The 27048-nt window shown below is 42.7% G+C and overlaps 1 protein-coding gene across 3 annotated transcripts in view; it reads right to left on the bottom strand.

The window, feature by feature from the left end:
* The window catches only part of TULP4 (TUB like protein 4), a 265857-nt gene that overhangs the window by 80388 nt on the left and 158421 nt on the right, over positions 1–27048 (bottom strand). For all 3 annotated transcript variants that reach the window (XM_029052677.2, XM_029052661.2, XM_029052668.2), the window contains 2 exons: positions 10657–10785; positions 6830–6991 (listed from right to left, as the gene is read on the bottom strand). In XM_029052677.2, coding sequence (XP_028908510.1) covers positions 6830–6991; positions 10657–10785 — 291 coding nt within the window. The remainder of the gene's footprint in view (positions 1–6829; positions 6992–10656; positions 10786–27048) is intronic.

Below are 27048 nucleotides of genomic sequence, written 5' to 3'. Positions count from 1 at the left end.
TAGAAATAAATAGAATCAAGGGGATGTACATCATTAAAACAATAGCAATAAATAGAATCAAGGGGATGTTAATCTCATTAACAAAATAAATAGGGTAATAAAAATATATACAAATGAGCGGATGAGCACAGTGCTGAGGGGAGGGGATGGGAGAGGGGGAGGAGCAGAGGGAAAGGGGTTTCATGGTTTCAACTACCACCTCTATGAGGCTGATTGCCAGATCTACATCTCCAGCCCCAATATCTGACGTGCTTCACAATTTCCTATTTTCTCTGGCCTGTTGGACATCTCTCCATCTGAATGGTGCACCAGCACCTAAAACTTGATTCTACCCCATATCAACTCCTCAGCCTCTCTTCTACTTTCCTCTTGCTCACTTTCCCTTTACGGTTCACCAGAGCCAATGCATGGGACTTGCTTGTAATCCACTACCAACCCAACAAAACTGTCAGAGAAAGTATATAGCCCACTGAGACCATGCCATGTTACCAAATCGCAACTGTGATTCTTCCCTGTTGTAGGCAACACTTTCCCACCCCACAAGCTCATGACCACGTCCCTTTGACATCTCACTCATCTGGTACATTCAGTCTGCCTTAAGTCTTGCAAGTTTTTTCTCTATATTTCAAGGATCAGCTCTTCCACTGCTCCGTTAGAACGACCAACCTGGAACCGGCTCTCACCAGGAGACTGCTGTGACAGCCTCCTTATTAGATACCCCTGCCATCTGCCTCTCCACCTTAGATAAAGTGGCATATAACATCTTGACTCTCTCGCTAGACTGTAAGCTCACTGTGGGAAGGGAACATGTCTACAGACTCTATTATACTGTACTCTCCCAAGTGCTTAATACTCAGTGAGTACTCAGTACATGCCACTGATTGATCTAAGACAATGCTCAGAGCATTAAAAGTTCCCTCCTCTTTGCCTCAGTTTCCTCATCTGTAAAAGGGGATGAAACGAGGATAAGATGAGATCACTGAAGTGAAAGGACTTAGGAAAAATAAAATTAAACAAAATACAAGATATTAAAAGTAATCTTACCCAGAAGAAAAAGAACTCCACTCAATCAGTGGTGTTTTCTGAGCGCTTAGTATGTCCAGAGCACTGTACTGCTTGGGAGATTATGATAGAATTAGGAGACATATTCCCTACCCATACCAAGCTTACAGTCAACACATACGCTCATGCCCACTATTATTTGGTTAGTTTGCCTTCGGTGTCCAGGTACCTCATATATCACGTCCCCTCATATGCAGTCAAGACACTGCTTTGGGCAGAAGAATCTCTTATCTATACACCCTCGAGTACAGCAGAGGTATCCTGGATTCACCTCAAAAGGCCAATTCACTGGATTATCATCTTCAGATTTATTTTCATTAGGAAAACTCAAAATGCAGCAAGGGATAAAGGTGGGATCTAGGCAGAGAGAAATAAAATTTTCATTCTTTGCGACTGGCTCATATACCCTGTAAGACATAATATTAAACTCATATTCCTCCAAAGATATGAAAAATTAATGGGAAAAGAGGAAACCCAAGAAAATGGACAAGCTGACTTGAGGTAGTTGAAAACAAGTCAAACAACTAGCTTTAGAGGTGAGGAACAGAAATATGGGTTGATGGCATCTCTTGGGATAGCCACCTCACCTAGGCACCCGCTTAGAATACAAATGAGCATCCTCCTTCACAGAGGGCTTAAGTAGGGGAAGATAATACAATATATAATTCTTGCCCAGGCTTGTGTGTCGAAGAACCTCATTGATCATCCCAAGTGACAACTCAGATCTAGCAGGAAAACCTTTTCTTATTCTATGTCAACAAAAATTAAAGTGGGGAGAATGACCCATTTTTCCAAGGCAGTTCAAAAGGTTAAAACCAAGTTGAAAGTGATTTTAATCCTTCTTATCTAACAGCCCATTGGACTGGTGGTGGCGAAGCGAGCTTCTTATTCTGGAGAGGCATCGTTACCTAAGTGAAAAGAGCATGGGCCTAGGATTCAGAGAACCTAGGTTCTAATCTCACTTCACCACTTGTCTGCTGGGTGGCCTTGGGCAAGTCATTTCAATTCTCTGTACCTCAGTTCCCTCAACTGTAAAGTGGGGATTAAGACTGTGAGCCCCACATGGAACAAGGACTGTGTCCAACCTGATTAGCTTTTATCTACCTCAGCCCTTGGGAAGTGCCTGATTCATAGTAAGCACTTAACAAATACGGTAAAAATATATAAATAAAAACAGAGGTTCCTTTAGGCTTAGAGAATCAAGAAGTTCTGCTCTGCCTCCAACCCACCCTGTAGGATCCTTTCACAGAAACTGCCTCCTTAAGGGAAACAAAGACAGTCTGGCCCTCTGGCTTGCCCCTGAACTGCCTAGACTAGCAGGGTGCCGACAGGTGGTGAAGCGACAACCAGTGCCCTTAGCCTCCGATTCCACCAGCCCCTGGAGTGAAGGTCAGCGGGAACCTGTGTTGCTCTCCCACCAGGCCACCCTGGGCTTCCTCTTCCCAATCTGCCTTGTGCCAGCGGGACCATGAGGGACTTGATTCACCAGTAGAAGCGGGTCTCCAAAGATTTAAAAAATGTTGGAAACGTTTTGGTTATGTCTGTTGGATTCTGAACACACTGGGTGGCGATATCGTGGGGCCACTGGCTCTGGAGAGAAGCTGCTCTTGGATTCCGAACAACCTGGGTGGCAATATCATAAGGCCAATGGGACACCAAGGCCTGCAGCTCAGAAGAGTTGCCACCCAGCCTCCACACCAACAGAACTTCCCTCAAGACCCCTGCTTATATACCCCTTTACCACCAGACAGTGAAGGCCTGCGGTCTGGGAGAAAAACTGCCCTGCTCCCATGCCATCGAGATTTCCCACTAGCTCTCGCTCCAGGATGAATAGAAATCAGCAGCACGAGACCTCCTCAACCTTTAGAATATTAGGAAGCTGCAGTCCACCAGGACCTAGAATAGACTTCATCGTGTCCTCCCTTGCCCCCGCCCCATCCCCATCCCACCTTCTGAGCTGCAAGCATGGCAGAGCTCTGCTCCTCTAGCCACAGTTCTTTATTCCTATTGTATTTACCATTGTCTTTGACTTTCTGTTGTTTCAGTGTTTCTACTGTTTCATCTTTTCTTATATGCACATCAACAATCACTACTCCTCATTCCCTAATCCTTAGTGTGAGCCCCTTAGGGGCCAGATACTGTGTGAATTTGCACACGGGTAATTTTCTCAGTGCTTAGTACAGTGCTTTGCACATAGTGAGAGCTTAACAACTAATACTACTACCTACTAGGAATGGGATTTGAGATTCACGTGCTGAGGTCCCTCTGGTTGCTGGCTTGCACCTGGATCCATGTCCTTTGGATATGTGGTATTCACTCTGCTTTCAGCCCCACAGCACCTATGTACCTATCTGGAAATTATATGTTATAAATTATTTATATTGATGTCTGTCTCCCTCTCTGGACTGTAAGCTTGTTGTGGGCAGGGAACATGCCTACCAACTCTATTGTACTGCACTCTCCCAAGCACACAGCACAATGTTCTGCAAATAGTAAGTGCTCAATAAATACTATTGATTGATTGATTGGAAGCCCCCACTCACAAGCCTGATAACTTAACAGGTCCTGCTTGTATGCATGGAGTATCTCTCTCGCTATCACTCCATACTTATTCTGTTCCTCAGCTGTAGTCTTCATGCCACCCCACCCCCACCAACCTCAACTCAACAGTTCTTCATTTCTAAACTGGATCACTGACAGGCATAGATGCTATTATCCAGGACCATCAGAAGAGCATAATCACTTTAAAAACAAAGGCAAAAATAGTAGCTGAAGAAATGAATGTTCCCTCAAGTCAATGAGTAATGACAAAAATTGACTTTCATAATGGCCCTTTGAAAGGTTTTGGGAGATTGTTACGTTTTCTTGTCCCTAAATGCTAATAGAGATGTAGTTATACTTCTTCCAAAATATCAGATCTGTATGCCAACTTAACTTAGAAACTCCAAATGCAAATTCAAAAATATGACTTTTCTACCATTTGGGTGTAAAAGAAATACGAGAAGGCCGAGAGGTTAAGGAAGCACTTGTGCATAAAGATATTAATATAAACTGAAAAGCACAGACAGAGATCTAGCTAAATATTTATGTGCACATAAATGACCATAACGTCAGCAACAATACTGATGATCACAGTGATTTTCCCCTTTTATAGAAGGATACCAAAGTTGAGTTGTGTGTGAAGGAGTCGAGCATACAAAGTCCCCACAAAACCAACAACGGGAGGGCTCTGAGCATCAGTCCTTTCTCTACATCCACCCCTAGCACCTATCAGGAGTTTATCGTATTGCTTAAAAGATAGCCCCTCAGGCTTTTCCATGCCCTCCTCCCATATTTCATCACTTATCAATCAATCAGTGGCATTTATTGAACCCTTACTTCACAACACTCCAATATCACCAAAATCCACCCTTTTCTCTCCATCCAAACTGCTACTATGCTGATCCAAGCATTTAACCTATCCCGCATTGATGACTGCATCAGCCTCCTTGCTGACCTCTCTGCCTTCTGTCTCTCCCCACTCCAGACCATACTTCACTCTCCTGGCCAAATCATGTTTCTATAAAACCATTCAGTCCATGTTCCCCAATTTTGCTTATGCTATTTATTAAGCACTTACTATGTGCCAGACACTGTACTGAGCATTGGGGTAGATACAAGCTAATCAGGTCAATCAGAGTCCCTGTCCCACGTGGGGCTCACAGTCTTAAACTCCATTTTACAGATGAGGAAACTGAGGCAGAGAAGTTAAATGACTTGCCTATGGTCACACCATAGACAAATGGAGGAGCCAGGATTACAAACCAGGTCCTTCTTGCTTTCAGGACAGTGATCTATCCGCTAGAAAATGCTGCTTCTCTGTTTCAAGAACTCTTCAAGAACCTCTAGTAGTTGCCCATCCACCTTGCACCAAATAGAAACTCCTTACCATAGGCTTTAAAACAATCATCTTGCTCCCTCCTACCTTACCTCTCTGATTTCCTACTGCAACCCAGACCGCACACTTCGTTCCTCTAATGCTAACCTATTCACTGAATCTCCATCTCATCTATCTCGCCGTCGACCTCTTGCCCACGTCCTGACTCTGGCCTGGAACGTCCTCCCTCTTCATATCTGACAGACGATAACTCTCCCACCTTCAAAATCTTATTAAAAGCACATCTCCTCCAGGGAGCTTTCCCTGACTAAGCCCTCATTTCCTCTTCTTCCTCTCCAGTGTCTCTCTTGCACTTGGATTTGCATCTTTTATTAAACCCTCCCTCAGCCCTGCAGCACTTATGTACATATCCGCAATTCAATTATTTACATTAATACCTGTCTCACCCTCTGTACTGTAAGCTTGTTGTGGGCAGGATATGTGTCTATCAACTCTGTTATATTATACTTTGCCAAGCGCTGCACACAGTAGGCCCTCAATAAATATAATTGATTTATTGATGAATAGAGCACTGTACTAAGTGCTTGGGAGAATATAGTTCAATAGAATTGGTAGATGCATTCCCTGCCCAACAGGAGCTTTAAGTCTAGAGGGAGAAACAGACATCAAAAAAATTATAGTATGCACTTAAGTGCTATGGGGCTGAGGGTGGGGTGAATATCAAGTGCTTCAAGGGTTCAGCTCCAAGTGCACTGGTGATTCAGAAGCGAGGGAGAAGAGGAAATGAGGACTTAGTTGGGGACTTACTATGATTCACTATGGATTATAAGGTGGGGAGAGTGGTGGTCAGGCATACAGGAAGGGGGAGTCCCAAGCCAGAGGGAGGACATGGACAAGTGGTCAGTGGTGAGAGAGGTGGAAGCAAGGCATAGTGAGTAGAAGAGGTGGAGGAGCAAAATTTGTGGACTGGGTTGTAGTAGGACATAAGTGAGGTAAGATAGGAGGGCGTAAGGCTTTTTTTTGTGTGCGGTATTTGTTAAATACTCCCTTTGTGCCAGGCACTGTACCAAGTGCTGGGGTGAATATAAGCCAATAGGGTTAGACACAATCCATGCCCCACATGGAGCTCAAAGTCTTAATCCCCATTTTACAGATGAGGGAACTGAGGTACAGAGAAGTTAACTGACTTGCCCAAAGCCACACAGCAGACAAGTGGCAGAGTCAGGATTAGAAGCCACAACCTTCTGACTCCCAGGCCGGTGCTATATCCACTATGCCAAATTGCTTTAAAACGACAGTGAGAAATTTCTGTCAGATGGAGTCAGTCAATCATATTTCTTGAGCACTTACAGTGTAGAGAGCACTGTACTATGTTTCGGGGAGTATAATACAACTAAAAACAGATATTCCCTGCCCACAATGAGCTTACAGTTTAGAGGGGGATGGATGGGTAACCACTGGAGGTTTTGGGGGACAAGAAAGACATGAACTGAACCTTTTTTTTTTTTTCAAGAAAAATGACCTCAGCAACAGAGCACAGTAAGGACTGAAGTGGGGCCAAAACAAGAGGTAGGGAGATGAGTGAGGAGGCTGATGTAGTAGTCTCCTGGCTGCTCTGTGACCTTGGACAAGTCACTTTACTTCTCTGTGCCTCAGCTACATCATCTGTGAAATGGGGACTCAATACCTGTTCTCCTTCCTACTGTGACTCTGAGCCCTGTGAAGGAAAGGGATGGTGTCTGACCTGATTATCATTCAAAAAAACAACGAAGATATCTAGAATGAACTCTTTAACACTGACTTCTTTTCTGCTTGAGAAAAGTTAACTAAACCAACATTTTGCAAGGGCAACATTTGATAATCACCTATAAACAGATTTTGAGCTATTACCTGTTGATCATCTGGAGTCCATATGCCACAGGTGATTTGACTTTCCAAGTTAATCTCTGAAGACCAGTGTCTCTGTCCGCTAACGGACCCAACCAGCACAAATCCATCTCTATATGAGATCAGGGCTTGAGTTCCATCATGGCTCCATGTAAAATCACTAACCTGAAGACACAAACATATCAGAAACAAGTCAGAATGCTTGCATTATTACCGTGATTATTACTGTAATATTTGTTAGGCACTTACTATGTGTCCAGCACTGTTCTAAGTGCTGAGGTAGATACAAATTAATCACCTTGGACACAGTCCTTGTCCCATAGGGCTTACAGTCTCAGTATCAATCAATCAATCAAATTTATTGAGTGCTTACTATGAACAGAGCATTGCACTAAGTGCTTGGGAGAGAACAACACTACTAACTATATAAGAGACACATTCCCTGCCCACACTGAGTTTATGGTCTAGAGGAGGGAGAACAGGTACTAAATCCCTATTTTGCAGTTGAGGAAACTACAGCACAGAGATTTGCCCAAAGTCACACAGCACGCAAGTGGTGGAGCCGGGATTAGAACCCAGGTCCTCTGACTCCCAGGCCCATGCTCCTTCCTCTAGGCCATGCTGCATTATTAGGAAATGATTTTCTCAACAATGAACTATGAGTATACCTAATCCACCTTTGATAAGAGCAGCTCTAATAGAAAGGTGGAACTTCAAAGCTGTGGGTACCTTACACCAATGTTTTTCAAACTTCTTTTCTTTCGGGAGAACCAATGAAATAGATGTGGAGTCCCATTCTCTTCTTCTAAGGATCTTCTGGTTAGAGGGAAAGGACAACCAAGAATGGTACACTAAAATAGCTCCAGGAACTTAACTTTCAGTAAATTCTATTGTGATTTTACCTTTGGGGTTTGAGCTAAGTGATAGAATGTTCCAACAGTACTATGGTCAATTCACATTTGAACTGACAGCGCCACACCACACTCTTCATTTCATCCGCATTTTAAGAGGATGTTTGTTGACATGTGTTCTTAAAATAAACTGCAGTTGTTTTGGTGTTTCGAATTTAGCAAACTGCATATCTAGAGACCCTTGAGGTTCGTTATACTACCAGCCCTAACCACTCTATTAGAATGCTTCCCTCATTAAATTATAAAACCTATTTACAATTTACATGGAAGAGCATGGCTTAATGTAAAGAGAATGTGGGCTTGGGAGTCAGAGGACCTGGGGTCGAATCCTGGCTCTGCCATGTACCTCCTGTGTGACCTTGGGCAAGTCCCTTAACTTTTCTGTGCCTCAGTCACCTCATCTATGAAATGGGAGTCAATGCCTGTTCTTCCTACTTTGACTGTGAGCTCTGTGTAGGACAGGGGCATTCATTCATTGATTCATTCAATAGTATTTATTGAGCACTTACTATGTGCAGAGCACCGTACTAAGCGCTTGGAATGTACAAATCGACAACAGATAGAGTCCCTGCCCACTGACGGGCTTACAGTCTAATCGGGGGAGACAGACAAAAACAATAGCAATAAATAGAATCAAGGGGATGAACATCTCATTAAAACAATAGCAATAAACAGAATCAAGGTGATGTATATCTCATTCTGACATGATTATCTTGTATCTTCCCAGAGTGCTTTAATCAGTGTTTTGACTTACTAAGCACTTAATACCACAACTTGTATTTTTATCTCTGTTATACTGCTTTGCACCTACTAGGCATTTAATAAATACTATTCTGACCACGCACTGTTTTCACTAACAAAATAAGAATCCTAAGAATCAGTCAGTTGCTGAATGCAATATATTAAATCTTCATGTGATCTACTGTGACTCGGTCATTTTGATTACTTGTTCAGAAACAGGAGGGCACTACAATGGAAAATGTCAAAGGAAATTTTTTTTAAAAAACCAAAGTAACAAAGCAAATTCATCCACTATCCAACTTCTTTCTTGCACCAAGTTTGTAATACAAAAGAGAATGTTAAAACTTGAACTAGCTGAAGCTGAGCAGCAGACTACGGTATTTCTTCCACTGCCTGAGGCAGCTCTCCATCAGACAGTCTCAAACGTGTAAACTCCTCCCACAGTCACCAACAGGGATTAACAGGACAAAATAATAAATGCTTGGTTCCAAACTCATTCTTGAAAGAAGGGTTTTATGATGTGTTTTGAAGTAAAAGGTTGTGAAGTGTGAGCGTGGTATCTTTCCAACTGTTGATTCTACAGTGACAGTGTTGCTCTTCTTTGTTTGGAAGTCTGGTCTGCCCTGCTAGACTATAAACTTGTTATGGGAAGGGAACATGTCTGCTAATTCAGTTGTAATGTACTTTTCCCAAGCACTTAGTACAGTGCTCTGTACACAATAAGCACTCAATAAATACCTTTGATTGATTAGTAATACAACAGAGTTGGTAGACATGATCCCTGCCCACAGAGGAAGGAGTGTGGCCTGGTGGAAAGAGCATGGGCCTGGGAGTCAGAGGACCTGAGGTCTGATTCTGGCTCTGCCACTTGCCTGTTGTGTGACTTTAGGTTAGTCATTTAATTTTCTGTGACTCAGAAGCCTTAAATGTAAAAATGGGGATTCAATATCTGTTCTCCTTCCTAATTAGACTGTGAACCGCATGTGGAACGGGGACTGTGTGCAACCTGATTAACTTGTATCTACTCTAGAACTTAGTACAGTGCTTGACACATAGTAAGCACTTAACAAATTCCGCAAAAAAAGGATCTTAGGTAACAATCACACTGAGCAAAGTATTACATAGAACCACAGCCTAGTGGATCGAGCTTGGGCCTGGGACCTGAGTTCTAATACCAGCTCTGCCACTTGTCTGCTGTGTGACTTCGGGCAAGTTATTTAATCTCTCTGTGCCTCAGCTCCCTCATTCGTTAATGGGGATTAAGACTGTGAACCCCATGTGGGACGTGGACTATGTCCAACTTGATTAGCTCGTATCTACCTACTGCTCAGTACAATGCCTGGCACATAGGAAGCGCTTAACAAATAACATTTAAAAAACGAAAAAGAAAAATGAAACCCAAACAGATAAAACCTGCCCACAGACTAGATCGGTGTGGTCCAACCTGAAATGAAACACAAAGATGCTAACATGTTTCCTCTAATAATAATAATTGTGGCATTTTTTAACTGCTTACTATGTGCCAGGCTCTATACTAAGTGCTGGGGATACTAAGTACTAAGTGGATATGAGCAAATCAGGTTGGACAGTTCCTGTCCCACATGGGGCTCAAAGACTTAATCCCCATTTTACAGATAGGGTAAGTGAGGCACAGAGAAATGAAGTGACTTGCCCGAGGTCACATAGCAGACAAGTGGAGGACCTGGGGATAGAACCTGGGTCCTTCTGACTCCCAGGCCCATCCATGCTCTATCCACTAGACCATGCTCCTACTCCAAAACTGTTCTCTAAAATTGATCTGGGCAAACTCTGGCCCGATACTGCGCTGCAGTGGCTCCTAATTGGCTCCACACAGGCTGAAGGGCAGCCAGTCAGTCCTATTGAGTGCTTACTGTGTGCAGAGTGCTGTAATAAGTGCTTGGAAGAGTACAAATATAACAATATGACACAAGCAGTCAGCAACCGACTGCATGCTTCTGGGGCAGGTTAGCAACCCGTTAGAAGCTGCTTAGGAGAAACTGTAACTTCTGTGTCTTTGTGGGCCTAGCTTCTCAAACAGCTTTGTAAAATGGGGTTAGTTCTCTCCAGCCACAATCACTGTCCATCCCTGCTCTAGAATGCCTCCCATTGTATTCTCATTTCGGGGGAATTTACCAAAGAGAAATCATTCTCACCCACCTGTGCCCCTCGGTCATTTACCAGCTCTACAGACCATCTGCCCTCATATTGGATCCACACAAATATTCCTCCGTCCGCATCACACGTGGCCAGTTTCTGGAATGGCTCATTCCATCTCACCAGCACAACCTGAAAAGAATTTAGAAAAAAAGTCGAAGTTATCCATTCCATTGTCAGATGAATTAAATGAAGAGCATCACAGTTCAGAGCTAAAATAGTATATGACCAGCCGGGCAAAGACAAAAACCTGCATTCTGGGAAGCTCTGTGTCGGCTGGGGAGATGGAAAAGTAAGTCAAGATTCAATTTGTCAAAGCTATCAAGTCAGGTTAAAAGTTCTCTGTTAGGGTTTTGGGGAGAACAGCAGACATTGCGAATGCAGGAAAATCCAGCATAAAGCTGCTACACTGCTAAGAAACAAACAGAAGCTCTAGAATACAGAATAGAAGCAGCAAGGCCTGGTGGATAGAGGAAGGGCCTGGAATTGAGAAGGACCTGGATTCTAATTCTGCCTCTTTGACTTGTCCACTGTGTGACCTTGGGCAAATCACTTTACTGGGCCTCAGTTACCTCATTTGTAAAATAGGGATTAAGACTGTGAGCCCTACGTTGGACAGGGACTGCGTCCAACCTGATTCACTTGTGTCTACCGCACAGCTTAGTACACTGCCTGGTACACAGTAAGTGCTTAGTCAGTCAGTCAATTGCTTTTATTGAGTGCTTACTACATGCAGAGCACTGTACTAAGCACTTGGGAGAGTATAACACAACAATAAAAAATACACAGGCTGTTAGCATATAGCTCCCAGGAAGGTTGATAAAATCTTCACTCAGGAGCTGTGCTTTAGTGGGTCACTGAAAATTAGGAAATATATTTCCATAAAAAGTCTTTGCAAATTCCTGTTCAGTTCCAAAGTTGGGGGAGAACTCATTTTTTATTTCAGTAACCTTTCCTTTGGAAGTTAAAAAAAAACCCAAGCATTTTCTAGATGACCTTGTTTATATCTCATGCAAATGTTTAATGTCCGAATGTAGCTACTTCAGAGTCCTCAAACCCATCTAACATGAACCATGTAATTTCAATTTCTAATATTTGGTGTTTAATGTTCAGTGCTTAATGGCCTTTTATACTCTTCAAGGAAAAAAATATAACAACTGATTCTAGAAATTTTGAAAAGTTCAAGTACAAAAACCACAATCAGAAGAGATGATATTTGATGTGATTCATTCATTCAATCGTATTTACTGAGCGCTTACTGTGTGCACTGCGCTGTACTAAGCACTTGGAAAGCACAATTCAGCAATAGAGAAAATCCCTATCTAACAACAGGTTCATAGTCTAGAAGGGGCAGACAAACAACACAACAAAACAAGTAGACAGGCAGTGATCTACATTCTATTTTCGATTGCAGCTTTTAATAAATTTAATCATGGAGGGGCTCAGCCATCTATAACCATCTATAACCTATGACCTATTGAAACACAATAGGTCCATTCTCAGCTCTTTCCTCTAGTTGCCTGCTTCCAGTCCCCGATCCCCCAGACTATTATTTGCAGATTTTGAACCCCACTAGGGCCAGGGACCACTTCTAATTCTAATCTATATTTTTTTCCCAGCACTTAGTCAAGTACTTTGCACAAAGTAGGTTCTTAATAAATACTTCATTACAACTACTACTCTCAAGTATCCCCATCACAGGTGTTTTGGGGACAACTACTGACCCCTAAGTGGTGTGGATAGTGATAGCTAAAGGGGAGGTTCTCTCAGGGAGATGACTTTTCTGATTGAATATGATTAATCAATTGATGATATATATTGGATGCCTATTTTATGCAGGGCACTGTATTAAGCCCTTGGGAGACTACAATTCGACTGAGTTGGTAGATACATTCCCTGCCCACAGTGAACTTACAGACTAGAGGGGGAGACAGACATTAATATAAATAAGTTGTGGGTATGTGCTTAAGTGTTCTAGGACAAATATAACAAATATGTTTCATAGGGGTTCAAAAGCACTGAGGGACTAACCTGGCAAGGGTTCTGTCTTTTCTAGAGGCCTAGAGTCCAAACAAAAATGCCACATATATACACATATTCTCTCTTACACACATATACACTCACACACACATACACACACACACACCCCCTTTAGTGGCCTTTGTTGGCTCCTCACCTGTTTGTGGATATCTCTTGTCACCTCATGACTACTTTATTCTCTTCTGGTATAATAATAATGATGGTATTTATTAAGTGCTTACTATGTGCCAGGCACTGTACTAAGTGCTGGAGTGCATACAAGCAAATTGGGTTGGACACAGTCCCTGTCCCACATGGGGCTCACAGTCTCAATCTCTCTTTTACAGATGAGGTAACTGAGGCACAAAGAAGTGAAATGATTTGCCCAAAGTAACGCAGCAGACAAGGGAAGGAGCCGGGATTAGAACCCATGATTTTCAGACTACCAGGTCCGTGCTCTATCCACTATGCTAGCTGCTTCTCCATGGTATGTATACTTTACAGGTTGAGTTATTTTGGGCAGCAGCAAAATTCAAATAGCATCAGGATTTTCCATTCTTTGGCCCTTTACAATGGTGTGGCTCAACTACTCTAATGCCTGAAAACGGGAAGGAGGGACTGGTTGAAGGAAAACTGTTCATTTCAAATCAGTTGGTAAAAGCGATGCCAGTGTACTTGGTGTACATCCTTAATGATGAGGCTGCACAATTTCACTGCCTAGGAGTTTCCCTGGATTTAGAATGGCTCTCCCATCACCAAAAGCCCCCTAAAGCTAGGAATATCATTTCTTACCCACAGTTTCTCTTCTCTCATATATGGGACTCACCACAGGTATTTATGTCTTTGTCACCCCCCAATTAATCTACTTCTCTTGAACTCCACTCCGAAGCTTCACCTATTGCAGAATGTAATCACTTTGCTTGGTAGAAACAAGTCACACAGGGAATATTACGCTTGTGGAAATAGGTATTTGCATAATTAACCTACTTGCTGCTCGGTACATTCCAAAGGGTTAGCAATGGTCTATGAAGCCCTTAAGAGTTGGGGTTTCACAGTTAATTCAAAGAAAACAACAGTAGGTCTGAACTATGAGAATCAGCTAAGCACTCCTGTTAGTAGTTCCCAAATTTCAACTTCAAGAAATTGTTTGAAAGCCTTCACTGGGACACCCTACTCTCACTGATCTGACAATGCCCTGTCATTTTAACTTTTGAGTTACAATTCAAGTTTAATAGCACACCTACAAGGAAAGCTGAGTGTATTGTTACTCTTTTAAAAATATTTATTGCATTTCAATATTTTGAATGATCAAATATTTAAGTATATTAGAGCACCCTGAAGCCAGTGGCATAAGATAAGGTTCTGCCCATCCACCTCCGCATCAAACAGAAACTCTTTATCGATGGCTTTAAGGCACTCAATCAGCTTGTCCCCTCCTATCCTACCTCGCTGATTTCCTACTACAATCCGGTATGCATGCTTTGCTCCTCTAATGTCGACCTATACATTGTACCCCAAACTCACGTATCTATCTCACCACTGACCCTTCTCCCACATCCTTCCTCTGGCCAGGAGCTACCTCCTCCTTCATATCCGAGAGAACAACTCTCTCCCACCTTCAAAGCGTTATTAAAAGCACCATTCCTCCAAGAGACCTTCCCTGACTAAGCCTCCATTTCCTCTTCTCCCACTCCCCTCTGCATCGTCCTTGCACTTGGATCTGTACCCTTTTAAGCCCTTGGTATTCACCCTCACCTCAGCCCCAGAGGATTTGTACACATATCTGTAATTCATTTTAATGCCTATCTCCCCCTCTAGACTCTAAGCTCCTGTGGACAGGGAACAGGTGTTACTGTTCTCTCCCAAGTGCTTAGTTCAGTGGTCTGCTTAGTTCAGTGCTATGTACACAGTAAACATTCAATAAATACTATTGATTCTTCCTAATTTGATCTTCAAGAATCAGTCAGTGAGGAAGAGTATGCCAGCTTCCAAGACAACATATCCTTCGTTGGCACTTGAGTCCTAGTCAGGGCACAGAATGGGAATAGGTACCTTAGTCTTACAGAATAAAATTTGGTGGAGGGGGCAACCTAGTTCAGAAGTTGCCTGGCTACAGGGCTAGAGTGAGGACTTTCATCTCCAGAACATCCTGAAAGATGCCACATTCGTTGACCGGATCAACAGAGGGATCTTGAAGGTTGGTGAGAATCTCAAAAAGAGAGAGTGCCTTTGAGGAGCGGACCCAGACAACAGTCACTTCTCTTCAGTGATCACAGAACTGATCAAGGCAAAAAGAAAGTAAGTAAAGGCAAAAAGAAGGCCCCCACACTGGGAGGGGAAGAAATGGAGCAGCAAAGACAACTTAAGCCTCACACTTTTCTAAAGTGTAATTTTAAATTGGGATTGAATCAGGTCCATTTTCAATCAGATAACCATCCTAGAAAGTAGTTTTGGCAGAATATATGCTTTCATTACATGTTTTTGGATGGAATGCGATGACACAATTAGGAAATATTCTTCCAGTATGTCTGGTACAATATGACACAATGGCAGAAGAAATTATTGCATATGTGTAAGAAACGAGAGAATTCAAACACCAGTTTTCCTTGAATCAGGGTTCCTCAGGAATATAACTCCTACATTATATTGACAGGCAACGTGGCCTAGTGAAAAGAGCACAGGCCTGGGAGTTAGAGGACCTGGGATCTAATCTCAGCTCCTCCACTTATCTGCTGTATGACCTTGAGTAAATCACAATTTCTCTGGGCCTCAGTTACCTATAATCTGAAAAATGGGAATTAAGATTGCAATCACCACATGGCTCATGGACTACGACCAACCTGAATAGCTTGTACCCAGCATTTAGTATAGTGCCTGACACCTAGTAAGCACGTAATAAAAAAGTTAGATTTCAGTGTTGCTGACTGCTAATTCTCTTCCTTAATGGCACCACCTGTGCCCTATGTGGACAGGGACTGTGTTCAACCTGATTAGCTTGTATCTACTATCGTGCCTGGTACATAGTAACTCTTAACAAATACCATTTTAAAAAAAGAGAGAAGAGATCGGATGGATTCATTTTCTCTGTTTCTCAACCATGACAGGAGGGAATGAATGATTTTCAGAGTTACTAGGTACATATCAGGAATGACAATGGGGATCTGAGGATAAAGTTGAAACAGAACAAAGCCCTGGGACAAACACATTCTGGAGATGGAGATCTGGCTAAGCGATGATGCCAAAGACCATGGTGACCTTTAGGCTAAACAATAATAATAATATTAATAATAATAATTGCGGTATATGTTAAAAGCTTACTATGTGCCAGGCACTGTACTAAGCCCTGCGGCTGGATACAAGCATATCAAGTTGAACACAGTCCGTGTCCCACATGGGGCTCACAGTCTCAATCCCATTTTACAGATGAGGGAACTGAGGCCCAGAGAAGTGAAATGACTTTCCCAAGGACACACAGCAGACAAGTGGTGGAGCTGGGATTAGAACCTTCTGACTCTCAGGCCCATGCTCTAGCCACTTCACCTTGCTGCTTCATCCTGAGTCAAATCAGCATCCGTTTTAAATTTTTCAAGGACAAAGTAATTTCAGGGGCAGACAGGCTACTCTAGTGAGGAAGATCTGAAATTAGATTGGCTGGAATATCAACTAAACTTGGAAGAAAATAAAATTTGCAATGACCTGGGGAAAATCCTCTGGAAAAGACTTCGGGGATGCTAATACATGAGGACAGAAAACAAGGAGGAAAACCCAAGGATCAGCCTTTGACTCTGAAATGTTCATACACAGAGCATGGGAAATGAACTGAAGGTCTTAACTCAGGTTTACCATATAATTGGACTATAAGAGACCTAGCGGGACAGCATCCTAGCCTGGAGGGCTAAACTAAAACATACTGTGTATGTTCAGGAAAGAAAGGCAGGGGAAGTGGGAGGATCACTACACATACTTAAAGGTCCAGGAAACAGAAGGAGGTCAACAAACAGAAAGCATCTAGACTGAAGTGAAAGGTGAAAGGAAGCATCAGCATAGGAGTCAAGAATGGGCCAGAAGAGGAGATGGGGGAGGACCCTTGAGTCAACTCACCAAATTTACTTGAATTAGGATCTAGTGGTGATAGGGGCCCCTTACTTTCCCAGATCATGACTGGATAAGTAATTCAGCAGAGATAATGATGATAATAATAATGTGCCACAGTCACATTGAAGGCAAGTGGTACAGCCAGGATTAAAACCCAGGTCCTCTGACTCCCAGGTCCTGCTCATTCCCCTAGGCCATGCTGCTTCTGCACAACTGGTGGCAAAAAGCACTCTACATTATGACAGGATGAATAAGAACTAAATAGAAAAAGACCTGGGGGTCACAGTAAACTACAGGGTGGATGTGTCAATTCTGTAGCACTGTTGCTGAAATCATCAACATGGGCTCCATGAATAGTAGTATGAGAGAAGCAGCACGGCTTAGTTGAAAGTGCACAGGCCTGGGAGTCAGAGAAATGAGGTACTAATCACAGTTCTGCCACTTGTCTGCCATGTGACCATAGGCAAGTCACTTAAATTCTCCATGCCTTAGTTTTCTCATCTATAAAACGAGGATTAAATCCTACTCTTTTAGTCATTCATTTAACTGTATTTACTGAATGCTTACTGTGTGCACAGCACTGTATTAATAATAATAATAATAATAATGATGTTGGTATTTGTAAAGCGCTTATTATGTGCAGAGCACTGTTCTAAGCGCTGGGATATATGGGGTAATTCAGGTTGTCCCAAACGAGGCTCACAGTCTTCACCCCCATTTTACAGATGAGGTAACTGAGGCACAGAGAAGTTAAGTGACTTGCTCACAGTCACACAACTGACAAGTGGCAGAGTTGGGATAAGCACTGGGGGGAGTACACTACAATAATAAGCAGATTCCCTGCCCACAATGCGCTTACGGTCTAGACTTAGTCTTACTCTCTCCTACCTAGACTGTGAGCCCCATGGGGGATAAGGACTGTGTTTAACATGATTATCTTTAATCAACCCCAGCACTTAGAACAGTGCTTGGTACATAGTAGGCAATTAACAAGTACCACACTTATGATTATTACTAGATGAATACCACAATATAATTCATTTTCTATAGTTTGCCCAGGTACTGGGGACAGTTCTGATCAAAAGAACATAGAGAAACTCAAGAGGAATTACTGACGGGAAGCAAACATGATTAAAAGTGGAAAATGTGAAGAACTGGGAAAGGAAATGATGGTGGCTGAAGTGCCAGTGACAGATCAGTGGGGAAGGGGGGTGGACAGGCAGTTGGGGGGTTGGAGGAATGGTTTAGTGGATAGAGCATAGGCCTGGGAGTCAGAAGGATCTGGGTTCTAATTCTGGCTCTGCCACTTTTCTGCTGAGTAACTTTGAGCAAGTCACTTAACTTCTCTGTTCTTCAGTTACCTCATCTGTAAAATGGGGATTAAGACTGTTAGCACCATGTGGGACAGGGGACTGTGTCCAACCTGATTACTTTGTATCTACCCCAGTGTTTAGAATGGTGTCTGGTTCATAGTAAGTGCTTGACAAATACACTAAAAAAAAAAGCTACTGTAGCCTGAAGAAAGGGTGGACCATGTGAAAAGTTTTCATGAGGAGGGTACTGGCCAATTATTCTCCACATCAACATAAAACCAAATAGGCCTCAATTAAAGAAGACACTTCGGTTGTACAAAAAGAACTTTGACTACCAGGGTAAAAACCCCCCAAAAAACACTAATTAATTAATTAATGTTGGTATTTGTTAAGCGCTTACTATGTGCCGAGCACTGTTCTAAGCGCTGGGGTAGACATAGGGGAGTAGATGGAGCACAAAAGGAGTGAAGTCTCTATCCTGAGGCAGGTTTAAGAATGGAAATGACCCTTATCTTTCCTGGATGCTTTAAATATTCACTCGGCTGGTAGCAGGGTTGGACTAAATGACTTTGGAAAGTCAAGCTCAATGATCTTAAGACCAAGTTAAACGTTTAATAAATGTTATACCTTTAAGAACAACTGGACTGGTAAAAACAATTGTTAAAAAAAAAAAAACCTTCCCTTCCAGCAAAAACAAAGCAACATTCATCATCTGACTTTTTCTCACAGCCAAGACGACTCTATAACCAAAACTCCTTAGTTTATAAGCTTCAAAGGAGCCATAGCCTAAAGAGTTGATATTTGGGTAAGTGCCCAGGACCTGGAAGTAGTTAAACATTTTTATAACAGTTCATACAAATAATGATACTGAAACTATTTCTATCTCTCACCCCATATGTATTCATACCTGTCTTCCACATATAAACATTCAGGATTCACTTCACTGAAATCTAACCATTTCTGGCACTTCACCGAGATACTTTCACAAAGAGCCAAAAACTGAAATAAAACTTTCCAACGTCCAATGTTCAAGTATTTACTGATCGCATACTGTGTGCAGAGCACTGTACTAAGAGCTTGGGCGTGTACAATATAACTGAGGTGATACCACAGTCCCTGCCCACAGTGAGCTTTTCAGAGCTCTGTTACCTTGGGAAGGAAGCCAGTAAGTATCATATTCTTCTATATCAAGGGTGGCCAAATTACAGCTCTCATGCCACTTGGGGCAGCAGCATGGCCTAGTGGAAAGGACATGGGCCTGGGAGTCAGAGGACTTGGGTTTTAATCCTACCTTTGCCACTAACCTATTATTGACCTCAGATGAACCAATTAACTTTCCTGTGCCTCAATTTCCTCATCTGTAAAATGGGGATTCAATATCCATCCTCTCTCCCCCTTAGACTGGGAGTCCCATGGGAAGAAGACTGTTTCCAACCTGATTATCTTGGACCTATTTCAGCATTTAATATAGTGCTTGGAATATAATATGTTCTTAACAAATATCAGTTATTACTTGGGTGGCTCTCTATAATTCATTGATTGATCTATACTGGCTTGAACACATAAATTCATAATTATTAATAGTAATAATAATAATAAATGTGGTATTTAAGCGCTTACTATGTGTACTAAGCACTGGGGTGGATACAAGCAAATCGGGTTGGACGCAGTCCCTGTCCCATTTGGGGCTCACGGTCTTAATCCCCATTTTACAGATGGGGGAACGGAGGCACAGAGAAGTGAAGTGACTTGTCCAAGGTCACAGGGCAGACAAACGGTGGAGTGGGGATGAGAACCCATGACCTTCTGACTCCCAGACCCATGCTCTAGCCACTACAACATGCTGCTTCCTGGTGGTGTGGGTGTCAGGCTGCAGGGTCCTCCTGCTTTAGCCCTTTCAGAAACACTCCTGGCCACAGGGGTCCTGGCTACAAGAGTCCAGTCCCCAGAGGTGTTTGGAGGCTGCCCCCACCCACTACCTACCCTGGCTGTCTCTTGCTCACTGCTGCCACTCATCAGAACCTCCCTTCCATCTCCCATAACCCTGGCTCGCTGTTAAAGGAAATCAGAACCTCCCATCCACCTCCCAGAACCGCTGCTTGCTGCTCCAGTTAAAGTAAATTGGAATCTCCCTCCCACTCTAGACTGTAAACTCATTATGGACAGGTAATGTGTCTGTTCATTGTCAAAGTGCATTCTCCCAAGCATTTGCTCAGTGATGATGATGATGGTATTTGCTCTGCATTCAGTAAGCACTCAGTAAATACGACAAATACAATTGAATGAACTTTCCAGAACCCTTGCTCATTGTTCCAGTTAAAGGAAATCAGAACCTCCCATCCACCTCGCCAAACTCTGGCTCGTTGCTCCAGTTGAAGGAATTATTTTGAACTGTGGTACTAGGCCATTTGGTTTATGACTGTTTGGTTCAAGAGATTTAGCCTCTCCAGTTCTATCCTAACTATCCAAATGCCAGTGAACCAGACGAGTTTCCAAATTTGGTGCGATGAGGAAATAACTGGATTAACACAACCACACACTTAGATGAGATATCCACGTGTTTTGAAAGGTTTATGGAATTCACAAGCCTAAACTTCCTCCAGGAAACTTCCAGTTCAATGCCTATTTAGTCTTGCTGTGGGACTATAATATTTCTTTTGATATTTGTAAAACACATGGCAAACAATTTCTTCTGATAGCATCAATGGTCTCTAATGGCTATGGTTTTGCAATGCTTCAGCAACATGAGAAACAACAATGTGGAACTTAAGACATCCAATGGAAAATAGAGGGTTTTTTTTCATTTGTTAGCATTAGAAAATACTTTGCAATCAATATTTGAGGAATTGAAAGAAGCACTCAAGTCCTTGAAAATCTAGGCATGCCTTAAACTCCCTTTTCCCTTCCCCAGGGCTCAATGGCACAGTGTTGCCACTGGAACTTCCAAGGGCCTTTGAAAAGTATTAATCCATCAGTGGGATTTGTTGAGCACGTACTGTGTGAAGAATGCTGTATGAAGTGCTTGGGAGAATACCATACAACAGAGTTGGGAGATGCAATTCCTGCCCACAAAGAGCTTACAGTCTTGAGGGGGAGAAAGACATTCAAGTACATTACAGGTAAGGAAAATGGCAGAATATACTGCCATATATTGGCTGGGGATGGGTGAATAAGAGTTGCTTAGAGGCAGGGATCCAAGGACAGAGGCTAGTGGGAAAGAGGGTGTTCTGAGGGCAGAGCCCTGCATTAAGCACTTGGGAGAGTACGATAGAACAGAGTTGGGAGATATGTTCCCTGCCCATAAGGAGTTTGTAATCTAGAGTTGGGGGAAAAGGAATTACAACAAATTACGAGTGTGTACGTAAGTGTTGTGGGAGGAATAAAATGGTACAAATTCAAGGGCAAGGGTGAGGCAGAAGGGAGAGGAAGTAGGGGAAATGAAGCTTAGTTGGAGAAGGCCTCTTGGAGGTGATGTAACTTTAATTAGGCTTTGAAGATGGGGAGAGTGATCATCTGTTGGATATGCAGAGAATGTGCCTGCTAATTCTGTTGTGCTCTCTACCTAGTAAGTGTTCAATAAATACAATTGATCGGTGAAGAAGGAGTGCATTCCAGACCAGAGGCAGGATATGGGCAAGAGTTGGTGGTGAGATAGATGAGATGGAGGAACAATAAATAGGTTGGTGTTAGAGGAGTGAAATGAACATCCTACATTATAGTAGGAAATCACTGAGGCAAGGTGGGTGGGGGGCCAAGCTGATTGAGTGCTTTAATGTCAAATGTAAGGAATTGCAGTTTAATGTGGAAGTGAATGGACAACCACTGGAAGTTCTTGAGTAGTGGGGAAACATGGACTGAAGCATTTTTTAGAACACTGATCCGGGCAACAGAGTGAAGTATGGACTGGAGTTGGGAGAGACAGGAGGCTGGGAGGTCAGCGAGGAGGCTGATGCAGTAGTCATGGCATGATAGGATAAGTGCTTGGTTCAGCATGGTAGCGGTTTGGATTGGAGAGGAAAGGGTGGATTTTTAGTGATGACAGGATTTGGTAACAGACTGAGTAGGCGGGTTGAATGAGAGAGATGAGTTGAGGAAAATGCTGAGGTTGAGGGCTAGAGGGCCAATTCCTCTTCCTCCTCTTACACAAAGAAGGAAAGGGGAGGGAGGAAAAGGGGAGAAGGTGGGGAAGAGAGATGGAGAACAGGCACCTTGACACCCCCTCCTAACCCATACAGGGAGCAAGTCTTAATTTTTCCTGCTCTTACCATAATATTCCTGAAGGGAGAAATTGTTAAGTCGAGGCCTGGAAGGGTTCAAGTTACAGCCACATCAAGGATCAACTAATCAAAGAAGATATATATTGAGTTTCTGAGTGTTAGATGCTATACTAAGTACTTGGGAGAGTACGACACCTTCAAGGTATACGTCCCCATGCTCAGGGAGCTTTTAATTTATTAAAACAGACAAAAACGTACTCATGAGGTAGTGAAAGCTGAAGGAAGAACCAGGATAAAAAGGAAGCATTAAAGTATAGTTCTGAGGGTGCACACAAGGTGGGTGATGGGCTCATGCGACGAGGGTACTGGGAATTGATCTGGGAAGACTTTCTGGAGGAGATGGCATTTTTAGGAGAACTTCAATGATGGAGAAAGCGTGTTCTGAGAGATGTGAGCTCGAGGAGAAAGGATGGAAGAGCTGCCATGATTAAGCAAAAATTAACAGCATGGTACAATTACCAGATGAGCCTGGGAAGAGCAAAGAGTTAAAGCTGGAATAGCAGGGTGAAGAGGGCTGATATGCAAGATAGAAAGACCTGCAGGTTACAGAGTCAGAGGGAAAAAGACACCATCAGAGAGAGATTCTGAAAGGAAGGATAATGACAGAGGACATTAATCTGTGTAAAATCATGCTAACATTCTAAAGCAGTTACTTCCATTTGATTCTTTGCTTAATTTGTAAAAAAATGTACATCCGTCTCCACTATTAATAACAATAATAATAATAATAATAACGATGGTATTTGTTAAGTGCTTACTATGTGCCAAGCACTGTTCTAAACCCTGGGGCAGATAAAAAGTAATTAAATTGGACACAGTCCCAGTTTCATATGAGGCTCCCAATCTTAATCCCCATTTTATGGATGAGGTAACTGAGGCCCAGATAAATTAAGTGACTTACCCAAGGTCACGCTAGCAGACATGTGGTGGACTCTGACTAGAACCAATGTCCTCTAACTCCCAGGTCTGTGCTCTTTCTAGTAGGCCATGCTGATATCCATGCAAGCTATTTGAGTACAAGCTTCCTGTGAGCAGCCAACATGCCACTTTCTTGTTTTCCCAAGAAATACTCCTACACCAGAGGTTTATTTGGGGGAGCACATAGTATAGTTGAGACTCAAATTAAGGCCACGTCTTTATTTACAGATTAACTATTAAAAATAAAATATGTAACATAAAAAAATGACTTCATTCACATTTTTAAAAGCATGGAGCATATTGCTTATTTGGAAAAGTCTGATTTCATAATCAAGCTTTCCATTTTACTGAAAATCTAAATTCCACATGTGCCCCTGCAATTTTATGTTTGGAGCCCATATTTTGGAGACAGAGAGAAGTAGAAAAGGAAATGGACTGGAACACCAGATTACATTAACCTAAATGAAAAACTAGAAAGGGAATTAAAATCATTAGCTGGAAGAGTTTCCAATTAACTACCGTCACAATTATTTTCAGCCATAGCTGACACCCAGAGATGAATTTCCTCATCAGTAGCATCTTCTGTGACTGTGGACAAAAATATACAGTATGAATAGCACAGTAATAATAATAATTGTATTTGCTAAGTGCTTACCATGTGCCAAGCCCTGTTCAAAGCGCTGGGATGGATACAAGGTCATCAAGTTGAACCAAGTCCCCGTCCCACATGGGGCTCACAGTCTTAATCCCCATTTTACAAATGAGGAAATGGAGGCACACAGAAGTTAAGTGACTTGTCCAAGTCACACAGCAGTCAAGTGGTGGAGCTGGGATTAGGACTCACAATCTTCTGCCTCCCAGGTCCATGCTCTATCCACTACACCATGCCGTTTCGAGGATCTAAAAGGCCCGAATATAAAGCAAAAAACAAACAGCGCCCCCCCCCCCCCCCCCCCCCCCCCACCAAAAAAAACCAACCCTGAGTAAATCCCTGAAATCTACAGCAGACTCTTTTGGGGCAACTCTTTTCTTGTTGTCCCACCTTGGTCGATCTCAGTCCCCAAGTCTTCAAGCTTCTGAAGCTCTCACTTTCAGACACAGCTTGTGGGCCACAAATGTATCTGTTTATTGTTCTATTGTACTCTCCCAAGTGCTCAGTACAGTGCTCTGCACACAGTAAATGCTCATTAAATAGGATTGAATGAATGAACAGAACTGTTCTTCTCAGGGCCATTCTCCATCCCAAACCTGTTTGTCAATTCCCACCCTATAGAGGACAGCACGATTCCTGAGGTTTCCAGATGGGTCCTCTTCCAGCTCTGCACTTGCTGTTAGAGATGCTTTGAAAGCAACCCAAGGCCCACATGCTAAAAATGTGTAAAAAATCCCCAAGTCCGACAATAAAACCCAATAAATTCCATTCACTGACTACCTCTGATTTTCTAACACTGCAAGTCCCATAGAGGTCAACCTGCTTCTTAAAATTTTTTTATTAATGCATCTACTTTGGGTCATTGGCCTCCACAACGAATTGTCCTCAGAATTGGACTAAAGCACTCGCGGTTGATCATTTTATAAAATATTCTAATGTAGCCTCCTAAGTTTAATCAAAAGCCATGCACTATTAATCAGAACTTCTTTAATACACAGTATTTGACAATGAACCTAAATTTCTAAGGATTAGAGAACACACATCAATCCGCCATTTGGCCTTTAACATCATTTGCAAGGTGAGGTCTAAAATTCGATGAATACCAACAGTAGAGAAGACGCTTCTTCATGAAAATGAATAAATGAGTTGCATTGTTACCGTGATGACACAAACACAATGGAAATAGTATTTACAAGAAAAAAAAAATTAAATTTTTCCTTTGAGGCATTAAGGGATTATTGTCCGTGTAAGAACCCAGTTGCCTTGGCGGATAAATTAAATGTCAAGAGACTGACATTTAATCTTTTCTTAATTTTCAACATCTGAAAAGCAACAATAAATACTAATGTGCTTTCACTGGATTGGACTGCTTTGCTGTGAGGTTCAGATTATACACTGCAGAAAAGGTAGCTCTACTGCATTAAAAAGGAGAAATCTTTCCCATGGTTAAGATTAGTTTTTAATCAATAAAGTAAGAATCCCCAACAGAAAGTGTGCTTTCTCAGAATATTAATTGTAATTCCCCTGTTTTTTCATGTTTAGAGTCATAGAGGTAGCATGGCTCAGTCAAAAGAGCCCGGCCTTGGGAGTCAGAGGTCATGGGTTCGAATCCTGGGTGTGCCACTTAGCTGTGTGACTGTGGGCAAGTCGCTTCACTTCTCTGTGACTCAGTTCCCTCATCTGGAAAATGGGGATTAACTGTGAGCCTCACATGGGACAACCTGATTACCCTGTATCTCCCGCAGCGCTTAGAACAGCGCTCTGCACACAGTAAGCGCTTAACAAATACCAAATAACATTATTTAGAGTCTAGGTTAGAAAAGTAACCCTGCTTTTGGTCCAGGGGAAATAGCTTGGCCTTGGGCATCTACCAACTCTGCTTTTATTGTACTCTCCCCAAGCACTTAGTACAGTGCTCTGCACACAGTTAGTGCTCAATAATTACCACTGATTGATTGAAGGCCCCTGGGGGTTGAGTTCTAGGTCTATTTGTAGCTGGCTAATATGAGCAGAGACTACACATGAACTTCACAATGTGCTCCACCGTTGTGTGGCCTAGTGGAAAGAGCATAGGCTAGGAAGTCGGAGGAGCTGGGTTCTAATTCCAGCTCTGCTGCCTGTCTGCTGGGCGACTTCGGACTTCACTTTTCAGTCTCAGTTCCCTCATCGGCAAAATGGGGATTCAATACCTGTTCTCCAAGTGGGAATTGATTATCTTGTATCTATCCCAGCGCTTAGTACAGTACTTGGCACGCAGTAAGTGCTTAACACATTCCACAGTCATTATTATTAATATCATTATTATTATTATTACTACTACTAATTGCTCACTGCACCCCAGTGGGAATGCAACTGGCAGGGAGGAGACAGTGTAAGAAGTGGGCAGGGAGTGTGTCTCTTCATTGTTGTACTCTCCCAAGTGCTTAGTACAGCGCTTTGCACACAGTAGGCACTCAATAAATATGACTGAATGAATGACGTGGTGCTGCACAAGCCACTAGCTCTATAATCAATTCCTCTGTCCACGGTCGGTCCTGTATTCTCAGGACTAGGGCCCATCCACAGTTTCTGACAGGGCAGTCCATCATCAAGGGTCAAAAAAATCAGTTAGTCCATTTGGCCTCTCATTGCAAATCCCTAATTGAGAAATATACATAGGAGCCACTGGATTTAGAAGCTCATGACTTCCAGCAGTGTGCAAACACCTAATAATTTGGGGGCTAAACTTTTTGTTTAGTGGTAATAGTCTTGTCTTTTGCTGTCGAGTCGTCTCCAACCCACAGAAAACCATAGACACACCTCTTCCAGAACACCCCACCTCCAACTGCAATCGTTCTGGTAGTGTCCCCTTAGAGTTTTCTTGGTAAAAAAATGAAAGTGGTTTACCATTGCCTTCTCCACAAAGTACAATTAAGTCTCCGCCCTCAACTCTCTCCCATGCCACTGCTGCCCAGCATGGGTGAGTTTTGACGTGTACCAGATGGCCTTCCACTCGCTAACCACTGCCCAAGCTAGGAAAGGAATGGTTAGGCCTCCCCTTGACTTTCCCTCCTATAGTTGAGACTGGTAGAGTACTGGAAACTCTCCACTTGCGACCGTGAGAGGGGAGTGGTAATAGTAG

This window comes from Ornithorhynchus anatinus, chromosome 2, assembly GCF_004115215.2.
Source record: "Ornithorhynchus anatinus isolate Pmale09 chromosome 2, mOrnAna1.pri.v4, whole genome shotgun sequence".
In the NCBI taxonomy this organism is placed as follows: domain Eukaryota; kingdom Metazoa; phylum Chordata; class Mammalia; order Monotremata; family Ornithorhynchidae; genus Ornithorhynchus; species Ornithorhynchus anatinus.
This window is presented reverse-complemented; position numbering and strand designations above follow the sequence as displayed.